Genomic DNA, 22,445 nt, shown 5'->3' with positions numbered 1-22,445 from the left:
TCATGATCCCTCCCCAATAGTGTGGAGCCTCAAAAATAAGTCTGGAAAACCACATATCCATTAACCCAACGGTTGTTGGGGCACGTACCAGTCCCGCTGACGTTGCACCCTGCGCGGTGCTGAAAGAGAACTCTTCGGAAACAGGGGACCGGATATAGCAGCTGGAAGAGGACTCACTGGTCACGATGGTGATGGGTTTGGGGAGCATTTCCTTCCGGCTGTTTGATGAGGACTCGCTGTCTGTATGTACCTAAAGAGAGTGCGGCCACTGTGGTTAGCGATGGTGGGAGTTGTAGTCGGACAACATCTGAGGACCCAATATGGGGAACCCCTGGGTGACTGGATGGATTCGAATGCAATCTCCTTTACAGGAAAGACAGTGGACGGGGGGAATAGAGCGCTTCTGGGCCACTAGGTATTAGACCCATCCCATGTGCCCCGAACCCTGGCTTTTGAAATTTCTCCAGGCACTGGATACCCATTTTTAAGCTTGTTTTGGTATCCACAGTGGATAGAAATGTGCCTCTCCCAAAACGAAAAAACTAAACCTGAACTCTGCAGCCAGCACCAAATTCTGCGCCTGTGCGGAATATTTTTTAAGCTGCTTTCTAGCAAGTGGGGGAGAGACCCTCTGCCCACAGCAAAAGCACCCGGCCTGAAGGGGCAGAAAAAAACCTGAACTTACTGCCAGAGCTTCGTCTGTCTCATCCGCTTCGTCCTGTGAGGAGGAGGAGGAGGAGGAGGAAGGCGAGAGGGAACCTGAGGAAAAGAAAGAGGGGGTGGTGGGGGAATAAATAAGTAAGCCAGTCACTGGGACAACCACATTCGAAACAAAACAAAGGAACAGCAAATGCTCCGCTGCTCCTTGTGTACGGCATCAGGAAAACTGGAAATAGTGCATAGCCCTTCAGCCTGGCTAGCTCCCCATAGAAAGCAAGAGTGAACCTGGAATGTATCCCAGGATTCTTTTGACACATCACAAAGGATCCTGGGATGCATCCCACATATATTCCCAGTAAGTCTGGGACACTGGCCAGGACCGAATAATTTAAAACGATAACACATAGATTTTGCACACGGCAGACACAAATCCCTACGTGCCCTTTGCAACCCCTGCCACTGCCCTGCGCCCCCCTCCCCCCCCCCCCCGCCTACCTTCAGCAATCTCCTCCATGGCAGCTTGCACTCCTCTTTCGAAGGCCACGGCATCCGCCGGGCTCTGGAAGGTCAGGCCAAACTTGCTGTCCCCCATTTTCCAGTGGTGGAAAATGGGGTTCACCTTGTTATAGACAAGGTCCCTCTTCAGTGTGCACTCCAAGATGGTCTGCGGGAGGGAAGAAAGGAGGTGACGGGAAGGGTTGGTGGAGGGGCTACGGCTGCACATGCATGGGCACACGGAGCGAAACCTTGCGGGAGGAGGTGGGAGAGGTGCTGGCTCCACCCCGGCTTACAGAAGCCCTGCCCCGGAACTGAAAGGCCACACCCACTTAAGGGAAAGCACCCCCACCCCCCAAAAGATGGTCTCGCAAGACTCCAGACACAAGAGAGAGCACCATCTCCGCCTTCCCACTACCACCACATGGGAAGCCATTGCAAGAGCAGGGAAGATTGTTGTGCCGTTGTGGTGACCCCTCTTCAGCATCTAAGCCTCTGCCCGCCCACCACCCTGATCTCACCGTCTGGTCCCGGAGGCGCTCCCCGCTGATCAGGTATTGGCGGCGGCCTTCTTCTGGGTGCCGGACTTTGCAGATCATCACGAGGCTCAGGCCCCCGCCGCCCATGGGCACCCAACCCCCGCTCGAGTCGTCTCGGATCATCACCACAGCCCGCACCCGAACCATGTAACTGGGAGGAAACAAGAGGAGGAGAACGGTTGGGGAGGGATTTGGGACATGCCTCATTGGTGTCCGGAGTACATCTTATCCACTGGAAGAATCTTATCCCCCGCCAAACTGTGCGCGCTGTAGAGGCAGGTGCTAGATAAGTGTGTCTACAACAGGGATTCCCAACCTTGGGTCCCCATATGTTGTTGAATGACAACTCCCATAATTCCCTTAGACATCGTGGCTGGGGATGATAGGAGTTGTAGTTCAGCGGAGGACCACATTTGCCCACCCTGAGAAGCAGCATCCCAATACTAAGTATTGCCTTTACTCCTTGACCACTTGCACAGAGTAGACACCAGGGTGAGCAGGAGGCCTTGGAAGGGTTCCTGAGTCCCCATTTCATGGAGTGGTGCCTCCCAAACTCCCCAGCTCCAACCCCATTGCCCTGCCATCCTCTGGCACAATCGCCTCAGCTGTCCAGTATTATGCAAAGCCCGCTCTAGTCTGTTCCTTGCAGCAGATGCTTTCCTGTACCTTGTGCACAAGGTTAATTATTAAACCACTAGTGGTGGGGGTGGCAGCGGGGGCTGGAGGAAAGGGAGCAGCGAGCAAGCGTGGGTTCTGATCTCGTGGAAGGAGTCAATGGAAGCCTCTGGACAGAGAGCTCCTGGTACAGCTACAGACCCCTTCAATACTGTTTTTACCTGAACCCAAGTCTAGGTTCTTTGATGTTAGAAATCAGGGGGGTTGTCTTAAATTCAAGTCCTGCTCCATCTAGGTAACTAGGTATAAGCTGTATTTGACCTCTGCTTTTAAGGGGGTCGTCTTAAATTCAGGGTCGTAGAGAGAGGAGAGCTGGTCTTGTGTCCTGATTGACTGATTGGTTGATTGTTAAATTTATATACTGCCTTTCATTAAAACAATCCCAAGGCGGTTTACAGCAAAATTTCAAAACAAGAAGGTAAAAGAGACACAATTAAAATATTAAGTGACAAATATTAAACAAATCTGATTAAAAATTTAAAACAGAAGCATAAAAACAATACAGAGTACAGAGAGCAGCAGCAGAGAATCAAATAAATGCCTGGGCAAAAAGCCAAGATTTTACACTCTTTCTAAAAGCTGTGATGGAGGGAATAGCCACCGGGAGAGCATTCGAGAGTCTGGGGGCAGCAACAGAGAAGGCCCTGTCCTGTGTGCACGACAACCGAGCCTCCCTCATTGTTGGCACCTGGAGCAGAGCCCCCTCAGATGACCTCGTCAAGCGGGCAGTAACCCTGGAGAGCAGGCAGTATCCCGGGCCCAAACCGTTAGCTAAGCAGGGTCCACCCTGGTTGCAGATGAATGGGAGACTACATGTGTGAGCACTACAAGATATTCCCCATAGGGGATGGAGCTGCTCTGGGAAGAGGAGAAGGTTTCAGGTTCCCTCCCTGGCAGCATCTTCAAGACAGGGCTGAGAGAGACTCCTGCCTGCAACCTTAGAGAAGCCGCTGCCAGTCTGTGCGGACAATACTGAGCTAGATGGACCTAGGTCTGACTCAGTGTATGGCAGCTTCCTATGTTCCTATTCGGGTAAATACAGTATAAGGCAGTGAGTTAAAAAAAAAAGAAGAAGTGGTGAGGAATACTTGTGGCAAAGCCAGTCAGACATGTGCAGGCACACAAGGAAACGTCGGGGCCAGATATGGGGCCAAGGGGGCAATTCCTCCTGCAGGTCATGCAATGAAATTAAGGACAGACACAAAAAAAGCCCTTCTTCGGACAACTCATTGCCACGGGATGCGGAGATGGCTGCTAGTCAGTGACCAGTTTCAGGAAGAGGAAAGGTGCATCAGCGGCTACTAGTCCCGATGACACAAATGACCCTCTATTTTCAGAGGCAGCCTACCACTGGACTAGATGCACCTTCAGCCTGATCCAGCAAGGGGCTTGCACTGGATTTGTGTCAGTCAACACTTCAGACCAGGGTTATGGCCGTGGTCCTCAAACGGTGCATCCACAGAGTATTTCTGGTACCCAGAACATCAGAAGAGCCCTGCTAGATTGGCTCAAAGGTCCCTCTAGGCCAGCATCCTCTTTGCCACTATATGTCCGGGCTAGAGACTCAACGGTAGCACACACCGCTGAATGACTGCTGGTTGAAAGGTGGAAGCTACGGGCTCTGCTCTGGCACCCAGGAGGTGGCGTGCAATTCTATGGGTCCAGACCTATACAATTCATTTCACTGGTGCCCAAGAAAATCATGGGAACCGAGTGCCCATTTTACAGATCAAAACCCAGAGGCTCAGACAGGGAAGCAGCTTGGCCCAATGCCAGCTGGGGAATCTGCAGCAGAAAATCCTCAACGGCCTGCAGTTTGTATTCTGTCAATAATGTGCCATTTGTGTGGAAGCATTCCATGGATCCAGCCTTGCATGTCAGTATTTTCGGCCAAGGGGAAAAAACACTCCACTGAACGAATAAGGCTGTCAGTGCCAAGACCAGAGGGTGCCACCATCTCACCGTACACTGGGGAACCTCTGAACAATTTATTTTTTAAAAACCACAAATGTATAGAGGTTGACGACGACACAAAGATGCTAGATGCTGGGAGCAAGTGACCAGCTCGCATCTTCACATCCTGCTAGAACCTTTGGCCTGATCCAGCAAGACAGTTTTTTACATTTGTACAACCAGGGAATTAAACTGCAAACCCAGAAACTGATTCAGAGAAGATTTTCTCCCCTACCCTTCAGTGAACCAGAATTAAACCCAAAGCTAAAATATCATGCCAAAAATCAGGCTCTTCCCTTAGACTGGAGCGTCTAAAGTGTTGTTTACCGGTTCTTATCTCATTGTATTTATTTTGTCTGAAATCCCTTTAGAAATAAATGGACACCCATTTCTTCCCAAGCTAGATTGTTGGCTTTGCATCCATTTTATAGGATTACATCACAAGCAAGAGAGTTTGCGTGAAATGTACTGAAGCCAGTTCCAAGTGTCTGAACTACTGAACCACCTTTTATAAGTTTGCATCTGAACTGGTGAAGAACAAAATACCAATGACAGTGAACCAGGAATACAAATCTGTAAAGGTTCACCAACCGATTCAAACCTCACGTACACAGATAACCTCCAAAAGCCGGACCTGGAAGGATATTAAGATATGAGACTCAGGATCATTGACGATTAAAAAAGAAACAACATCACAGGCAGGGCTCCTTAAAGCAGAAGAGAGACCACTCATTTATCTGGAACAATTCCTCCCCCAAAATGCTAAGGGGCTGTTCCACATAAGTCTTCCTCCTTAATCCTCCATCTAAGGCAAAAACACACAGGGGAAAAATACTAATTTTTTGCCACCAGGAAACAATCCAGGAAGCCGATTTGTTCACCTTTCCACCGCATAGAAGAGTCATCACATACAAAATGGCCCTCATTTGTAGGGCCGACCTACAAAATTTCCCCTGCACTGCATGCAAATCTGAGGGTTAGTTGTATGTCTTTGGTGGGGAAGAAAGGACCTACATGAGCTCCTCTATCCTGCAAATCGGTCTTCTAGCAACTGCAAATCAGTCGCAGGTCAAGACACCTGACAAACGCCTGGTGCAATTTCCATGCTGGAATCTGCACAGGTTCTAGCACTTTGGAAACGTTTCTGTGCTGGCCAACAAATGCATGATCGGTTTTATGTGAGGCTGGCTGGCTGGACAATCCACACCAAAAATGGTGACGCATCTGAATTTGTGGATTACTCGTGGATGTCTCCCCTCTTGCCTTGAGCTGTAAGCCAGTTAAAGAACACTGAGTTTATTTAATTTATTTTCCACATTTATACGCCTCTCCATAAACAAATCTCTGGGCGGTTTACAAATTAAAACACAAACAATTAAAACAATAACTCATTTTAAAAATTTAGAATAACTATCAACAAAACTTTATGAACTAAAAGCCCGATAAAATAGGCACGTTTTCAGAAGTTGCTGAAAAACTGCACAAGTTGAGTAATCACCCGGAGTCTGAATAAATTAAGACACTTGCCTGTTTCCAAAATCTCGGCCTAAGGGCCTGTTGGGAAGACTGAAGGGACGGTGAGAGAGCATCCCATTCTGTACAGCAACAGAATGGTTGTTAGACGGAAAAGCCCTCTCTGCTATTTGTGTTTTCACTCCATATTGTGGCGACGACGCACACTGGAATCAAACTGGCCTCAATTATCAAACATACATGTCCTTAAATGAGAATTTTTGCCAGGTAGAACTGCCCCCGACAACAGATTCAGCTGAAGCCACTGTTGAGCACTCATTTTTGACATTGACACACACACACACACACACACACACACACACACACACACTCTGCATGAAACCAGTAACAAGCTCCTGACAACATCCTTAGCTCTAGCAAAGGTCGTTTGGATGCACATTTGGCAACGCCTTGTCCCACAACTCTCCTTTTCTTTTGGCCTGGCTTTTGATTTTTTAATTTTAAAAGCATCGGTTGACACCTCTGCCCATTCAACTGTCTTTGCTCACACACTCCTCTTTTCAACATCTTTTCCCCTACCTTAAAAAAAAAAAAAAGTATTACATTATTTAAGCCATTTTCTTGCACAGATTTGATGCTATTCCCCTCTCTTCTCGATCTCCCCCACCACACACACACACACACACCCAGTTTTTGCACATGGCTGTATATCTAGGCACGGAGACTGAAAAGAACAGCCCAGGTTACAGGAAGAAGAGGAAAATGGGAGGGCGATCGAGATATGGTAAAACATACACACAACTCACGAAACATGCTATAGGGCAGCACCAAGGAACAACGCGTTAAACAGAATGAGCTCAAGAGGGATGCTGGCAAGTTACCTTGTAGCCTTCCTACGGCATCAATGTGGCACTGGCAAGAGAGGCAGACACAAGTATACATTCAAGACCTGGTGTGGAGGCGTAGCAGGGACGAACGGTCTTGCTCACCGTTCGAGCTGATGGCTTCTAAGATACAAGCACTGAGAGCTGTAGCCTTCAGGTTTTGTGTGTGTGTGTGTGTGTTTAAGAAAGCAAAAGCTTCTAGTCCTCATGAGCTCCAGATCAAAACCTTCTAAAAAGTAAAGGTAGTTTCTGCTCCGGGTTCACGGCCACTTCAGTCACAAATGGATTCCTATAAGTAGCACTTTTGTGTGCACGCACATGTGTGCGTGCATGTGAGAAAACCAGAATGCACAAAAAGATTAAGAATGGCAATTGCACATGTGAGACAAACTACCCGTGGCTTGCACACTTTCACCGACAGAGGAAGAGAAGAGACCCTGGGCAAATGACCCTCCATGGGGCCTTCCTACCTGGTGGGGAAGCTGCTCCGTCACCACCACTACCACCTGAAAGCCACAAGCACAAGGGCAGTCTCAAGGATCAGCACTCGGGTCTACTCTGCCCCCTTCCGCATCTCCCAAAGACTGTCACATCAACCTTCCAACCATAGCCACTGACAAAAGCAGGCAACTGCATTCCAAATTGAATGAGAAGCATATATATATCGCAGATTTAAAAAAAAAACACCGTATGCAGATTTAACCAATTTGCATCATTCATCCCAGTTGCAAGATTAGGGATGCTGCTGCTCTGACTCCCAGATATTTTGGTCTGAGATTTCAAGAGCTCAGCTGTGGGTTTAGGATCTGGAATTTGGTGCACGGCTCTGAAAATCCAAACCCAAGATCCCCTGCAGCTGGGGGCAAATATCTTTTCAGCAGGCCTCAGGCCCTATCCGTTAGCCTTCAACCCTTTTTTATTTCCACTGCAGAACTAGTGGGATGGTTCCAGAAACACCTTGCTGGGTGTGGGGCAGGGGAGACCATCTTCATCCCCCTCATCATTTTTAGCCTGTTGATGACGCAGACACTTTTGGGCACTTTGAGGAAAAGTTAGTGTGTGGGGGGGGAGCCACACTCAGAGCCTGCGACTGAGGCATGGGGTACAGTGACTCAGGATGCATATACACGACATACGTATATAGGTTCAACACCAGATTAAGTCTCATGGCTTTCCCCAAAGGACCCTGGGAAAGACAGTTTGGTGAGCCTCTGAAGAAGTCTGTTCTAACCCCTCACAAAACGACAGTTCTTAGGAGAGAGAGAATTATTGTTAACCCGTCTCACGTATGCTGTGCAGATATGCCATCTGAGGAACAAATCCAGCATCCAGACTCGGTTTTTCTATTTTCTCTGCATTGCTTGGGGAGGTTACCCAATGCAATGGTGTGGAAGAAGGGCCCAGCCTTGGGCGCTGTCACGTATCTCATTCTGCCCTGCTGCTGACAGTGCCTTTCGGCCGCTCAGTCCTGACCGTTATGTTTTCTTATGATACTGCACATGCCTAACTGAACCTCCATTGTCAGGGGCAGTCTAACTGAATTCCAGCTACAGGGCACAAACAGAAGAGGTGGTCATCTCTTTCATGCCTTGCTTGTGGGATTCCTGGAGGTATCTGGCAATTCCAAGATGCCGGATTAGATGGATTTTTAGTCTGACTCATCTGGGCTTTACTTAGGATCTTTTGCCCTAGACTAGGAAGCCTTTGATTCCAGGGCCCTTCCTTGCTTTAACCACTAGCTTCTAGTTATCTCCTGCAACTCATATACTATACTGGCTGAGAGGTGCTGGAACTCAGTTCCTCCCAGGCCTTGGTTACGGAAGAGCTAAGCCTCAAAGAAGTTCATGAATGTGTTATAGAACTAGGTCTCTTTTAACAAGAGGCAGGGTTTCACTCCTGAAAGTCACCATCATCGTGATTATTCCAGGGTAAATTTGAGCCATTTAAAAAGAGGGTTTCTTCTGCATTGATTTTATCCTCTCCCATTGAGGTTGTGGTTTGAATATTACTGTACACATTTCGCAGATGAATAAAATGGAGGACTGTTGTCCGACTAAATAAATCTTAGCCAATTAATGCTATGAGTCTTAATGGATTAATCAATCAAAAGTGCACATGACTAAAACTAGTCTCAAAGGAAAACAAATCTTCTCTGTCTTTGGATGATCCTTGTACACGTCATAGCAGGCCCGTGTTGGAAGACATATTCCTTCATGGACGAGAGGAGAGCTGGTCTTGTGGTAGCAAGCAGGACTTGTCCCCTTAGCTAAGCAGGGTCTGCCCTGGTTACATATGAATGGGAGACTAGAAGTGTGAGCATTGTAAGAGATTCCCCTCAGGGGATGGAGCTGCTCTGGGAAGAGCAGAAGGTTCCAAGTTCCCTCCCTGGCAGCATCTCCAAGAGAGGGCTGAGAGAGATTCCTGCCTGCAACCTTGGAGAAGCCGCTGCCAGTTGGTGTAGACAATACTGAGCTAAGTAGACCAATGGTCTGACTCAGTATATGGCAGCTTCCTATGTTCCCATGAGAAAGGAAGAAAATGCTTCTTCAGATATGACCCATGCCCTCCGCCGATTTTGAAGTACCTGCACTTAAAAACAACAACAAAAAACACCCTAACACTGGGGAAAAAATCCAGATCCCCAATTAATCGAGGACACCTGTTAAACGGATATTTCATTTATTAATTGAACCAACTGGCAAAATGCTGGCGGTCTGGGAAAACATGTGCAGGACTGTCAGAAGGATCAGGAAAAGAATAATGCAGGACTTTTTTGTTGACTAAAACGAGGACGGTCCAAGGTTACACAATGAGTCAGCAGTGCAAGTACTGAGGGCAGATCTACACTACAGACGTCGTGTTGGTTCTGTCGCATTTTAGCCATCATGGCTTCCCCCTGCAAGGGATCCTGGGAATCAAAGTTTGGTGAAGGAGCTGGGAATTAGCAGACCTCCACTCTACTCACAGGACCACAGTGCCCAAGTCCCCTGTGGCTGGGAAATAATTGGAGAACCAGTTCAAGGCTGTGGTGTTGGGTTGTCCCGAGACTACCACTTCCCCAAACTGGTTAAAGACCCCGTAAGCCAGCCTCATTTACACTTCCACCCACTCTGGGCTCTTACCACTGAATTGCCTCCCTTCCTTGAGTCAACAGCTAACTCGGAAAATCTTCTTTCCTAGTAACCTCACTGCTTTAACAACCCGCTGTCAAATAAACCTTACGACTGCCAGGCTGCAAATGAAGTAGCAAGGTCTGATACAATGCTGGATGAAACCTACCAACTTTATTAAAAAAGCAAAACTGGATATTTTGAAGGGTGGGGGTGGACACCCCCGTTCTCATCTTGGCCTTTCCAGATCCTTTTTCTTATTGTTATGGCGCAAAGAAGGTTTGCACTGCAAGAGGGGGTGGAAATGAGAGAAGAAGAATAAATGCATACCTATGTAATATACCAAGTGCCATGCCCAACTGTACAGGATATGAACAGAGATTTATTTTCTATCAGAAGTGGGGGAGGGAATCGCATGGGCTACAAAAGTCAGAAAAAGGCAGAAAGCATCGGACCATGTGTGTGTGTGTGTGTGTGTGTGTGTGTGTGTGTGTGTGTGTGTGTGTATATATATATATATATATATATATATATATATATATATATATATAAATCACAAAGTGTTTTCAACATAAAGGTGACATCACAACGCGTTGCCATGGAAAACCACATTATGTATTACAAGATCAAAGATGTGGAAGCAAAGTGGAGACACGTACTCCCCGTTTTGGTGGCAAGGGGATGGGAAAAAAGCCGGGGGGGGGGAAGGAATTGCCTTTTTTCATATATAAAAAGGTGCTGGGTTTTTTGCAAACCTAAGTGATGCTCCTTACACAAAAATGCACAAAACCAAAGCCAAACACCCCCACCCTCCATTTTCTGCAACACATTCTTCTCTGCTTCCTCATAACATCCTCACATTTGATTCTTATATTTAACCCTCCTCTCTTTTAACCAAAAAGGGGAGAAATGTGAATGTATCAATGCAAAGTTGTTGAGGGTTTCCCCCCTTTAAAAAACCCTATTTAACCGCAAGACTCTCTGGCTGGCTTAATCACAAATTCAGAAAAACTACCACCATGATTACGGGTGAAGAAAAAAAGAATTAAGTAAGAACTTAAAATTACATGTTCTTCTCCCTCATACACACCTTTTCCATCAAAGCCTACAATCTGAGATATAAAGGACGCCATGGAAGAAATCTGATGCAAATACATATACACATACACACATTTCTTTCTGGCCTTCGGCGTAGGCAAGAACTTGATTCCAACAGAAAGGGGTACAAGATCAGTTCTGATCTAATCTTGACCCCCATCCAACCACAAATCATTATCATGACCTGCAGACCACTCCATACAAACCCAAACTCCCCCATTTATAACTGTATTTTAAAGGAAAATTAAGATAGAGCATACATTCATTTTTCTTTTAACATCACAAATTATATATATATATTCTCAAGCATGCAAGTTCGTATTTTAAATACATCCAGTTTCTAACCTTGTTGAAATGCAGTCTGTCGATGTCTATATTTCTGGCATTCAAATATCATTAATTTTAAAAAGACCTCTGCATCCTGTCTCCACACACCCCAAGTCAGATGTATGATGCAGGTTGTCAACAGCCTCTTCTTGAAAAACCCACTCAGCGCCCCCCCCCGCTCCCTCCCCCTTTTCCCCTCCCTGCCTCACCCTGCCCACCCCCACTATCTCCCCTTTTGCCAATGCTTTGCAATCGCTTGGAAAAGTCTGTCTCTCTATGGCCCAGCTGCTATCCCTTCAGCCCATCTCAATGGAAACCCTGGGATGGATTTTTGTGAATGGAGGGTCACGTGACCTAGACTAGGTTCTTTGTCCCTGCTCCATGAATAACAACAGGTGAAGGTGGGGGGGATTAATACATATATAAAATATATATTTATACATCAACCCCAGGATGCAAATATATATTTATAATAGCAAACTCAGGTTATGTATACTTATATTCATGGAAGAGCTCATTCTTCTCCCCACCTCTAGGGCTTTAAAAAAATAATAATGAAACAATCCCACATCCCTCCACTATGACACAGCCGGCTTAATGCCCCCCCCCTTTCTGCCCCCCATCCCGCCGCACTCGATCCAAAACTGACAGGCAAGAAGAGAGAGAAAATGTAGCCCACCATGATATACCTTATAGCTCAACCCTGCCTTTTTATGAATGGATGGAGATGCAAATCGCATTGATTCACAAACAAATAGACCCCCACCCTCTTTCTTACTGGGCTTTTTTTTTTTTTTTTTGGTGGGATTGAATTTCATTCATAAAAAAAGACCCACCTTCATCTTCAGAGAAAAGAAATACACACAGCCATACATAGAAACATCATTTTAAAGAGAAACAAAAAATCCAGCTAGAGGAGACAGCTCTCCCTCTCTTTCTGAAATACGATTTTTTTAAAAAAATGAAAAAACCATGCCATAAAAATAGGTTCAAAAGCTTACAGGGTTTGGGGGGTGTTTTTTTTTTTTATGAATGGAGGTCATGTTTTCTCCCCCCCTCCCCACCCTTACAAATGCTGCAAATTAAAATGAAAAACATCTCATTACTTTGCAAAGATGGGGGAAGGGTTAGCTGCCCTCCCCCACCCCTTGTGATTTCTAGAAATGTATATTCGTAGGAGAGAGTGGTTTTAGGGGGAAATGATAAATATATAAGTAAATGGATCAAAAGAAGGAGGACTCACTGTGAATCGGTGGCCGTGGCAGCTGGAAGGTTTGCATATTCACATTGATGGAATGCCCCCCCAGCCCTTCACCACCTCCCCAGCAGTTAGAATTTCAAATGTATATGCATGTATATGTATGTGTGTGTGTATATAGAGAGATAGATAGATCATATAGATATACACACACAGAGACACACACACTCACACGCACACACACCCAGGTAGGTAAAAGTGTAATTCATCATCATAAAGAGGATGAGAAACTAGCAGCCATTTTTCTGGCTAGTACAAATTAGCATTGCACCCCCCCCCACATCTCCCCCCCCACTTCCCCCACCCCCACCCCTCCTAAAAGCCCTCAGCCCGCTCCTCTCCTCGCCTGCACCTGTTCTGAATTGCCTGGCTGAGCCTTCTACTAACCAAAAACTGGGTGCAAGGACCGAGCCTCTTACACCGATGGTGCAGCCGGGCCAGAAGCTGGGGGGAAAACACACACTCACACATACACACCGAATCCAAAGCGGGGAGAGAGGGGGGGAGAGAGAGAGAGTGAGAGAGAGAGGGAGAGAGAGAGGTTTCCACCTGGTCCTAATGCCCTGAAAGAATCTTAAGAGAGATCAAAAGGAAGGAAGAAGAAGGGGGGAGTGTGGGGGGGGTAGATGCAGACCTGGAGGAAATGTCATTCATCTATCCATGGCTCTGACACAGAAGCAAACCAGAGCCAGCAGAGTGGAGCAGCAGCCTTGAGAGTCGATTGCTGTAAACGGCGGCCCTGATCATCTGAATCAGACTCCTCTTGCAAAGCTGGTTTTGAGCAGCCTCCAAGTGCTTCATCTTGAGGTCACTGAATGCTGGGAACCTGGCGTAGGGAGAAAAAGAAAGGTGCCATAGGCAGCAGGGAGAGACTGGGTCGCCAGGTACTAGCGCAAGACCAAATCTGTTTCTAGAGGTCTCATTTATTCATCCAGGACAAAGACTGGCACACACATCTGGTTTGGAATTCATGTTGGATTAGACATCCTTTTTTGTTCCAGTCACCCCCCACGCCCTTTTTTAAAAAGCCCTTTCTCTTTAGGGAATTAACCTATGGAACTCATTGCCACAAGATTGTTGTGAAAGCAGCTAATGTAAAGGGCCAGTTTGGGAGAGGTGCGTTCAAATCCCTGATCAGATGGAGAGGTGCACTTGTTTAGGCAGGTCACCCCAGCATATGGATCGTGGAACACAGCTGGGAGTCTGCTCCTCCTGAGCTACCTGGCACCAGCTGGTTTCCACTTGGGCTTCAACTCTGGGGTTCTGCTAGTAAAGATAAAATGGACTGCGTAAATTGCACGTTTATCCAATAGACTAATAATGGGTGGGGACACTTTCTCTCCATCACACACATCAAATCAAACAATGCTTTATTTTCCTAGGGAACTGCAGGCAAACATTTCATCAGACCTTGATTGAAATTTGAGGGTCAGATGCTGGCAACAACTACACAGGAAGGCCATTAGCACAACAGCTGGATTGTGAACTTCCCAGAAACATCTAGCGGACTAGGTATACATATACATACACACACGCACACACACACACCCTCATGTCCAAGACAAACTCGTTCATCACAGCCTTTCTTTCTTTTTTTTTGAAAATGCCACCAATACTGTCATTACAGCAGGGAGTTCCACAGGTTAAAGACAATGTGAAGAATTGAGGCAGCGTTTGGGAGAGCTGAGGGCCTACTCTTCATAGGGGCGCTCTGTCCTTATACAGATTTCTTTTTATAAGCTGCTTCTTGACAAGACAGACAGACATGCGATCAGGAGCTCCTCACCTTTAAGAACACAGACACACTCCCTTTGTACAGGAAAGCACCCTGCACATGCTCAGAGGCCCTTAGAAAAACAAAAAGAGCCCTCCTCTTTGTTCTCTCTAGGGCAGATGTTCTCACCCATGGGTCCCCATATGATGTAAGGATACCCAGTCACAATGTGGGAGCTGCAGTCATAAAACATCTCGGAACCTATGGTTGGGAACTGCGTGTGTGTGTGATATATATATATAGAGATAGAGATAGAGATAGAGATAGAGAGAGAGAGAGAGAGAGAGAGAGAAATCAACAGCCCTAATTATAACTATATGGGCAAGATCCAGGCTAAGCCCTATTAACATTAATGATTTATTAATTTATTAATTAATTGCAGCTGGGGATTAATTTATTAATTAGCCACAATTCACGTGCCTCATACACTTCCATGAGGCTTAGACTGGATGCTGCCCTCTCTCTTCCTACGCCTTTCAAGTGTCTCCTTCTTTTTGAGTAACCAGGCTTGCAGTGATCCCATTGCACACTCACTCACCTGGATGGAAGACCGAGCAAATGGGGCTTATTTCTGCGTTGCCATGCATTGGATCGGGCGGCCCGCACGCAGCGGCATGGCGGGCGCAGCCGAGGGGGCGGGGCGTCCGTTATATCCGTTGCAGCCCCGCCCACTCGCCCAGTTTCCCCAGCTCCGTCCGGGAGCAGCCGCAAAACTAGGCGGTGAGTGGGAGGGGCGGCGATTTGGAGGCGGGGCAGGGGGAGGGGCGAGCCTAGAAAAGGGTGGAGCGAGGGGAGGGAGGTGGTGTTTGCCCCTGTGGGTATTGGTAAGGCTCCGGAGGGGTTACTCAGTGAGTAGAACCCTGTACAGGAGGAGTAAGGGAAGGGGGCCTTTTACTCCGTGCACAGGATTCAATGGACTCAAAGGGAGAGAGTTAGCTTTTACTCAGTGAGTAGACTCTAGTGGAGAGGGACATGTTAAGATCCTCTAGGGAGGCATCCAAAGGAAAGAGGTTTGTTTGTTTTTACTCTACTGATTGAGTAAGGTCTAGTGGAGCCAGATCAAAGCCAGAGGGGTGTCTTCTTTTTCTGCTTCGCTGACTGGGATCCCGTGAGGAGCAATCAAAAAGAGATGGGCATTTTTACGCTGAGATTAGGGATCAGAGGGGAAGACTTTGCAAGAATTTGTTTTTGTTTATTTACTCAGTGAGTAAGATCCAGTAGGAAGAGTTCAAGGGTGAGTGTGTGGGACTATTAATTTATTTCAGAGGTGGCATTTTTAAAAAGAAAAGAAAGACACTCTCCAGAAGACAGAAAACTCCGCCACCCTTAACTTTCATCTGCTATGACAGTAAGCCTTTCCTCCTTGGACCATGCAGAGGAAAGAAAAATAGCCTCTCCGCCTGCTCTCTGGATGTACCTTCGATTGCTGACATGATGAACCAGCTTCTAACCCCGCTGCTCCTGGCTTTTTTAACGGTGAGCTGGAATGCAGACATCTCTTCCGCAAGCCTCACCTGCTAATTCTGTGTGCGTCAAACTATTTTTAAAGGCACAAGAGCAGGACCAATTAAAAATGTTGGCAACCCTCCCAAAGAAGTGTTATTGGCCACTCCTGTTCCTCTTCTAAAGCTGGGAACAAAAACTAATCTTGACCTCCTAGCTGTTCTACTCCACCCCAACCCATCAGGGCCAGGGGTCACCAACCCAAGGCTCTCCAGCTGTTGCTGGACTACAACTCCCATCACTCCCAGCTGCAATATTGGGAATGGTGGTCCAGCAGCAGCTGGAGATACTCAGGCTGGCCGCCACTGCACTGGGCCTTACCCTCCACGATCCAGCCAGTGTTCCGTGTAACCAGGATTCCCAGACGTTGTTGACGACAACCCCCATAATCTCTTTGGCCATTGAAGCTGGGGATTATGGGAGCTGTAGTCAGCAACATCTGGAAATCCTGGTTACAGGGAGCATGGTATCTAGCCCGGCTTTTTTCCTACAGATAGAGCAGGTCTGCTCAATTTAGGCTCCCCCTCTGTTTTTGGACTATAACTCCCATAATCCCTAGCCACAGTGGCCAATAGGTAGGGATGATGGGAACTGTAGGCCAACATCTGCAGGAGGGCTAAAGTTAAGCAGCTCTGCTATAAGGGAAGCTGGTTAATTCTGGGCTCTGTTCCACATGCCATGCACAACTGCAGTATAGTCACACTCCTTGGGTCGCCTGCGCTAACAATGGCCGTCGCCGTGTCCTCACCTTCTATCCTTCTGTTCCTAGGATGACTGTATATAATGGGCAATGTCCAATCTGAAGCAACGCAAGAATCTGAGACAGCCAAAGACGGGGAGGAGAAAGCCAACCCGGACAGGAGCAAGCCAGATCGGGGCCCGAGTGGCGCAAAACATGAACTGGGGAGCCGGTCCCCCGGTCCTCAGGCCCCCGAACCAAAAGCTGCCAGTCAGCCTCTGAGCAGCGAGCCCGGGGGAGGGGACAGGCAGACGGGAGCTGCAGAGATGGGGAAGAATCACTCCAAGAAGTCCAAGCTGAAGCTGTCGTCCATGTGGGCCCAGAATGTGGCCAGCAGTGGGATTAAGGAGGCCAGCCTCTGCGATAAGGACCCAGGGGTGGAGCAGCAGGGACTGGCTTGTCTGAGCAGGGCTGACCTCCAGAACGGACAGAGTTCGGGATCCGTTCTCCAAGAGGAGCCCAAAGGGCTGAAGGTGGCTTTGAGGCCTCCTCAGCAGGCGGTCCCTGACCCGAGAGACTTGAGTGCCAAAAGAGCAGCCGCTAAGGGGAAAGGCAAGCCCGAGAATGTTCCACTTGCCAGGAATGCAGGTGGCCCACTGATGCCACTGGAGAAGTGGACAGAACTGGGCCAAACGCTAGATGCACCCAAGGATGTGGTGGAAAGAGAGGTATGTGGTACCCAGCATGTCAAAACAGGTGCCAAGGAGTGTTCGGAGAATGAGGGCCACCCGCCAGAAGCCCTGCCTTCCTCCAAGAAGCTGCCAGGAAACTCAATGCATGGCACGGAGTCTTCAAAAATGACGGAGGACACCTTGGCAGACCCCAGTTTTCTGATCGTGAGGAGTGGAAACAGGCCTGCTCCTTTCAGCTGCGTGGCTCCGCCTGGAGGGAAGAAGGCCCTCCTGTCATGGGGGGCTGGCCATGGGGAGAAAGAGCGAGGAGGCCAGCGGGACAGTGCACTCGGGAGCAACGGCGACTCCAAGGGTCCTTCTCCCATTTCCCAATCGCCTCCTGAATGTGTCAGGGCATCTAGCAGCCCCGTGGAAAAGCCCCAAGCCTCGGGAAGCGACGTGAAGGCCGGGGTGAAGAGCGAGGCGCTGGAAGCAGAGGCTGTCAGCTCCGAGACAATGCAGGAGCTGCTGGAGAAAGGCCTCAACTTTCTGTATAAAGTGACCATCCAGCCAGGGCAATGGCCGCCCAGCATCAAGGCCGTCAAGCAGAAAGGCAGCGTCATTTCCTCCGGCATCTCCTACGCCGACGTGTTGAAGCAGTGCCCTCAGAAGTCGTCCCTGGCCAGTGCCCCGATGCTCTCCAAGGCCTTGCACCATCTCACCGCAGCGGGTAAGAAACTCCCGGCCTTCAAAGCGCTGGAAAGGAGCAACCCAGAGGACTTCTCTTCTTTCAGCCAGTTGTTCCTGGAGCACTTTAAGAAGGTCGCCCCAAAAGAGCCTGCCCCCCACTTTCCCAATCAGCAGGTGGTGACGTTTCTGGAGGAACTGTCCACCGGCAACACCAAGCGCTCCGAATGGCAGAGGCCCCGTCCGCCAACTCCGTACCCTCAGCGTCGCAAAGGCCGGGGCAGGAAGCTCCCAAAGTTTGGCACCACTGTGTCCCAAGTGGTCACCTTCCTGGGCAGCGACCCCAAATGTGATTGGTTTGTGCATGATGAGAGCCAGATGCCATTGGACGAAGCCACCATGGCAGCCGAAGAAGGGGGCAAGGACTTTGCTGACCCACCTGGCGACAAAGGGGCTGAAGCAGCGGGCTCCTCTCTGCCTGAGGCCACCCTCTTGTTGGAGAAGGAAATGGCGACGGAAGTGGATGAGGCGCCCCAGAGACCCCAGAGGAGGCCCCAAGGCCTGGAAGAGGGCGCCCGAGAAGCGATTCCCACCAAGCCCGCTCCACATAATGCTACTTGGGGCGCCCTTTTGCCACTGGCTGCCACCCAGGCTTTTCCAAAGGAAGACCCGCCCCCGATGCCACCGCCAGGCCCAAAGCCATGCTCTCCCAGCGAGACCCTGGAGGCGCTCCCTCCTGCCGGCCCCGCCCTATGCACTCCCGCGGGGCCGACTCCAGACCTGAAGGCACCTGCTGCCACCCAGGCAAAGTCCAAAACCCGAAAGCAAGGCCCTGCGGCTTCCAAGTCAAAAGAGAAACTCAAACCCTCGGGGCAGCCCAAAGTGAAAGCGCCTAAAGGGAAGGGGCAGAAACCGTGGCCCCGAGGTTGCGGAATGACTTCCCCGCTGAGGTTAGAAGGCGCTCCTCTCTTTCCGCCTTTCGAAAAGGTTGCCAGCCCTTTTTATTTCGGGGAGCCTTTGGTGAGTCTGGTTGCTTTTGACCGCATTTGGTTTAATGTCTTGATGCCTGATGTTTTCCCTTGTTGATTTATGCTGTCTTGTCTCTGTAAGCCGCTTTGAGAGCGTAGGAATGTGTTAAGCACCCCAGTAAATAAATGCATGTGTGTCCAGGAGGCGCCCCTTATGCCGGACAAACCTGCCAGCATCGATCAGGATGCAACCTCCGCCCAGGCCGGTCCCGAGCAAGATCGAGAGGCCGACTGCTCCCCACCGCACCAGTGGCCAGCTTTCCAGGTGGTGGATTCGTGCTCCAGGAAGTGCTACTGCAAACACCAAGAGCAGAGGAAGCTGCCCAAAAATGTCGCGGCTTGGTGAGTGGCAGGGAGCTGTGAGTGCGAATTCTGATCAGCCGTTCACACAGTGAAAGGGGACATTTCTGTGCGACAGTTGCTTTTACACCGGGATGGGAAGGAAAGTGGGTAGGGAGCTGCTGCTAGAACTCTGAGTGGTTTGCAGTAGATCTGCAAAGATTTCCAACTTGTTTGGAATTGTTGTTAAATTAAAGGCCTTTTCTGGCTCCCGAGAGATTGCTGAAACAAGGAAAGCCAGGGAGGGGAAGGTATCCATGGGTAGGTTTTGTGTGTGCAAGGACGATGGGCTCAGATTTGGTACTGCAAATTCCTGAACTGCGCATGTGCTCAGAGGCACCTTGTGCCTGAATTCTAAATGAATGTCTTACCTCCCGATCCCGTGTCACATTTTTGTGACACAGGCAGGGAACTTGGAACCTAGATGCTCTTCCCAGAGCGGCTCCAGAATATCTTACGGTGCTCGCGGATCTAGTCTCCCATCCATATGCAACCAGGGCAGACCCTGCTTAGCTAAGGGGACAAGTCACGCTCACTGCCACCAGACCAGCTCTCCTCAAAAACCTCTAAAAGGGGTTGGAGAAGGTTCAAAGCCTCCCCTTATGATGTACACTCTTACTAGCGCAGAGGGTTCTCACTCTCGTTAAGACTACAATTCCCAACACCCTCAGCCCCAGTGGTCAGTGTCTCTGGCCATTGTGGCTGAGGATGATGGGAGTTGTAGTCTAACACCATCTCTGGGGTCTCAAGTTGGGAACCCTTGCCCTAGTAGTTCATCGCATGGAGGCCAGCTTCAGTGGAAATGGAAGAGAACTTCATAGGCAGTTGCCTAGCAACCACCCACAGGTTCTCCTCCTGCACGTAGGCCAGAGATTGCCTAGCAACTGCGCTCACATGATCACTCCTTCAGACGGGCAGGGGGCCTTTAGCCCCAGCCCTCCCGCATGGCCGTGGCACCCTCTCCACAGCCCAGCTCTTGGGCAAAACCTTTCCACGCCATCTTCGCCGCATCTTCTTTATTGCTGTTCCAGCCCTGCTACTCACTGCCGATCCCCACTCTCTCTGACTCATGCACGCACACACACACTCAGGTTCTCCATCTAAATTTAGATTATAAACAGAAGTACGTGTAGCCTGTGAATCCACAGGAGTACAGAATGTGGTACCGGGCAGAGCATTCTTCCTAACCTCAGCTTCCGTTTCATAAGCAAAACAAGTTTCTAGCCCTCATGGCCTGGGAAAGATATGCTTGAAGTGGGATGTGGGCAGAGCTTGCTGAAATCTCAAGAACCAGAGAAATATAATGGTATCAGAAAGGGTCTGGTAAGTATTATAAATGCTTCTCTGAGGGAGGGCAGGATGCCTCCTTGTCTTAAGGAGGCTATTATTAGACCACTTTTGAAGAAACCTGCATCGGATCCCGTGGAGTTAGCGGATTACAGACCTGTTCCTAACCTTCCACGGTTGGGCAAGGCAGTTGAGTGGGTGGTGGCCTCTCAGCTCCAGGCAAGTTTGGATGATGCAGATTATCTAGACCCTTTTCAAACTGGCTTTCCTGTGGGCTATGGGGTTGAGACTGCCTTGGTCAGCCGGATGGATGATCTCCAGCTGGCTATCGACAGAAGGAGTGTGACTCTGCTGATCTTTTTGGATCTCTCTGCGGCTTTCAGTACCATCAACCATGGTATCCCTTTGGACCATCTGAGGGAGATGGGATTGGGAGATTCCAGATGGTGTCGCTTGGAGACTATTGCCCTGCAAAGCGAGATTTGAAGTGTGGAGTTCCACAAGGCTCTATACTGTCTCCAATAAACTTTAACATCTATATGAAACCACTAGGAGAGATCATCAGGTTTGGTGCTGGGTGTTATATGTTTGAGGACACCCAGATTTATTTCTCCATGTCGACCCTATCAGGAAATGGCTTATCTTCCCTAAATGCCTGCCTGGAGGCGGTAATGGGTTGGATGAAGGATAACAAACAAGTTGAATCCAAATAAGACTGTGAGATAAGAGATACTGACTGGGAGGTTGGGACCTGAGAGGTGGTTTAGATCTGCTTGTTTTGGATGGGGTTACACTTCCCCTGAAAGAGCAGGTACATAGCTTGGGAGTGCTCCTGGACCCAAAGCTCTCCCTGGTTTCTGAGGTTGAGGCCGTGGCCAGGAACGCTTTTTATCAGCTTCGGCTGATATATCAGCTACATCCATTTCTAGAGATTAATGACCTTAAAACAGTCATACATATGCTGGTAACCTCTAGACTTGACTACTGTAATGTGCTCTACATGGGGCTGCCTTTGTATGTGGTCTGGAAACTACAATTGGTACAGAATGCAGCAGACCATATAACACCGGTTTTGAAGGAACTGCACTGGCTGCTGCTATGTTTCTGGGTGAAATACAAAGTGCTGATTATTACCTATAAAGCCTTTAACAGCTTGGGTCCAGGCTATTTAAGAGAGTGCCTCCTTTGTCATGAACCCTGCTGCCTTTTACGATCTTCTGGAGAGGTCCGGTTATGGTTGCCACCAGCTCATCTGGAGACGACTCAGGACTGGGCTTTCTCTGTGGCTGCCCCAGGGCTTTGAAATACGCTCCCTTCTCTGAGCATCTCCTTCTTTGTTTGTTTTCAGGAAGACCCCCAAGAGACTCCTGTTCTCGCAAGCTTTTAATTAGAATTAATGTTAATAATTTGTTTTATGGATTTTTAGCTGTGATTTTTAATTTTGAAATTTGTACACCACCTAGAGATGTACATATCAAGCAGTATAAAAATATGATAGATAGCCATATAAAACAGGCAGGGGTTGTGGGCTAGACTTTGGTGCCCTGACTCCTTGCCTTGCCTTCATGGCTATCCAAGGGTCATTGTGGCTAGGCATAGTGGGAGTTGTAGTCCAACAAAATCTGGGGACTCAAGGTTGCAACCCCCCCGATTCAGATCACAAGAAATTGTTGGTGCTCACATGCAAATATAACCCATGTGAGCTCATTTAATTGACCAGCTTTGGTTTCTATCATGGGGCAACAGCCCTCCATTGCAGCATCCTTTCCACACATCCACCAGAAATTCCACGCTCACTGCTTTTTCTTTTAACCCCTTCCATCCAGGCTCAACCCCTCCACCAATCACCTGGCAGAACCACCTTGGGTCGCCACTGCCATGCTGGCTGTCTCATTGGTTGCCGGGACGAAGTTCTGCTTGGACTCGTACGAACAGCAGCGCATTACCAACGAGGACTGAATCCCTGGGCAGCCTCTCTAATAAAGGGTGGTCTGTAGCTCTGTGT

The 22,445-nt window shown here is 48.7% G+C and overlaps 2 protein-coding genes across 12 annotated transcripts in view; one reads left to right on the top strand and one right to left on the bottom strand.

Moving 5' to 3' along the window:
- SPRED3 (sprouty related EVH1 domain containing 3) overlaps positions 1-17,006 on the bottom strand; it is a 22,629-nt gene extending 5,623 nt beyond the window's left edge. The window contains exons 1-6 of one of the 6 annotated variants that reach the window (XM_053266871.1): positions 16,498-17,006; positions 13,107-13,298; positions 1,677-1,845; positions 1,156-1,324; positions 686-759; positions 89-250 (exon numbers count right to left, since the gene is read on the bottom strand). In XM_053266871.1, coding sequence (XP_053122846.1) covers positions 89-250; positions 686-759; positions 1,156-1,324; positions 1,677-1,845; positions 13,107-13,126 — 594 coding nt within the window. In that variant the 5' untranslated portion in view covers positions 13,127-13,298; positions 16,498-17,006. Of the gene's footprint in view, positions 1-88; positions 251-685; positions 760-1,155; positions 1,325-1,676; positions 1,846-6,676; positions 6,690-11,232; positions 11,368-12,457; positions 12,726-12,859; positions 12,958-13,106; positions 13,299-14,784; positions 14,921-16,497 lie in introns of those variants that run through there. The other 5 variants (XM_053266869.1, XM_053266874.1, XM_053266873.1 and 2 more) reach the window with 5 other exon arrangements.
- Positions 14,847-22,445, top strand: GGN (gametogenetin). 6 transcript variants are annotated; one of them, XM_053266864.1, is made up of 5 exons: positions 14,912-14,966; positions 15,512-15,722; positions 16,519-18,806; positions 18,957-19,156; positions 22,267-22,436. In XM_053266864.1, the coding sequence occupies exons 3-5, from the start codon at positions 16,533-16,535 to the stop codon at positions 22,397-22,399; spliced, it is 2,607 nt and encodes an 868-aa protein (XP_053122839.1). In that variant the 5' UTR covers positions 14,912-14,966; positions 15,512-15,722; positions 16,519-16,532; the 3' UTR covers positions 22,400-22,436. The 6 variants fall into 6 exon arrangements, with proteins under 6 accessions (XP_053122840.1, XP_053122839.1, XP_053122841.1 ...); XM_053266866.1 differs by having other exon boundaries at positions 14,941-14,966; positions 15,623-15,722; XM_053266865.1 differs by lacking the exon at positions 15,512-15,722 and having other exon boundaries at positions 14,847-14,966.

This window comes from Hemicordylus capensis, chromosome 7, assembly GCF_027244095.1.
Source record: "Hemicordylus capensis ecotype Gifberg chromosome 7, rHemCap1.1.pri, whole genome shotgun sequence".
NCBI classification, from domain to species: Eukaryota; Metazoa; Chordata; class Lepidosauria; order Squamata; family Cordylidae; genus Hemicordylus; species Hemicordylus capensis.
The sequence above is the reverse complement of the archived record's forward strand: the minus strand, read 5'-3'. Positions and strand labels throughout refer to the sequence as shown.

Bases quoted from the DNA above. Each gene is read 5' to 3' on its own strand.
- GGN (XM_053266865.1), top strand. From the start codon at position 16,533: ATGGGCAATGTCCAATCTGAAGCAACGCAAGAATCTGAGACAGCCAAA. The intron at 18,807-18,956 runs GTGAGTCTGGTT...ATGTGTGTCCAG, and splicing joins TTTATTTCGGGGAGCCTTTG to GAGGCGCCCCTTATGCCGGA. The intron at 19,157-22,266 runs GTGAGTGGCAGG...CCTTCCATCCAG, and splicing joins CCCAAAAATGTCGCGGCTTG to GCTCAACCCCTCCACCAATC.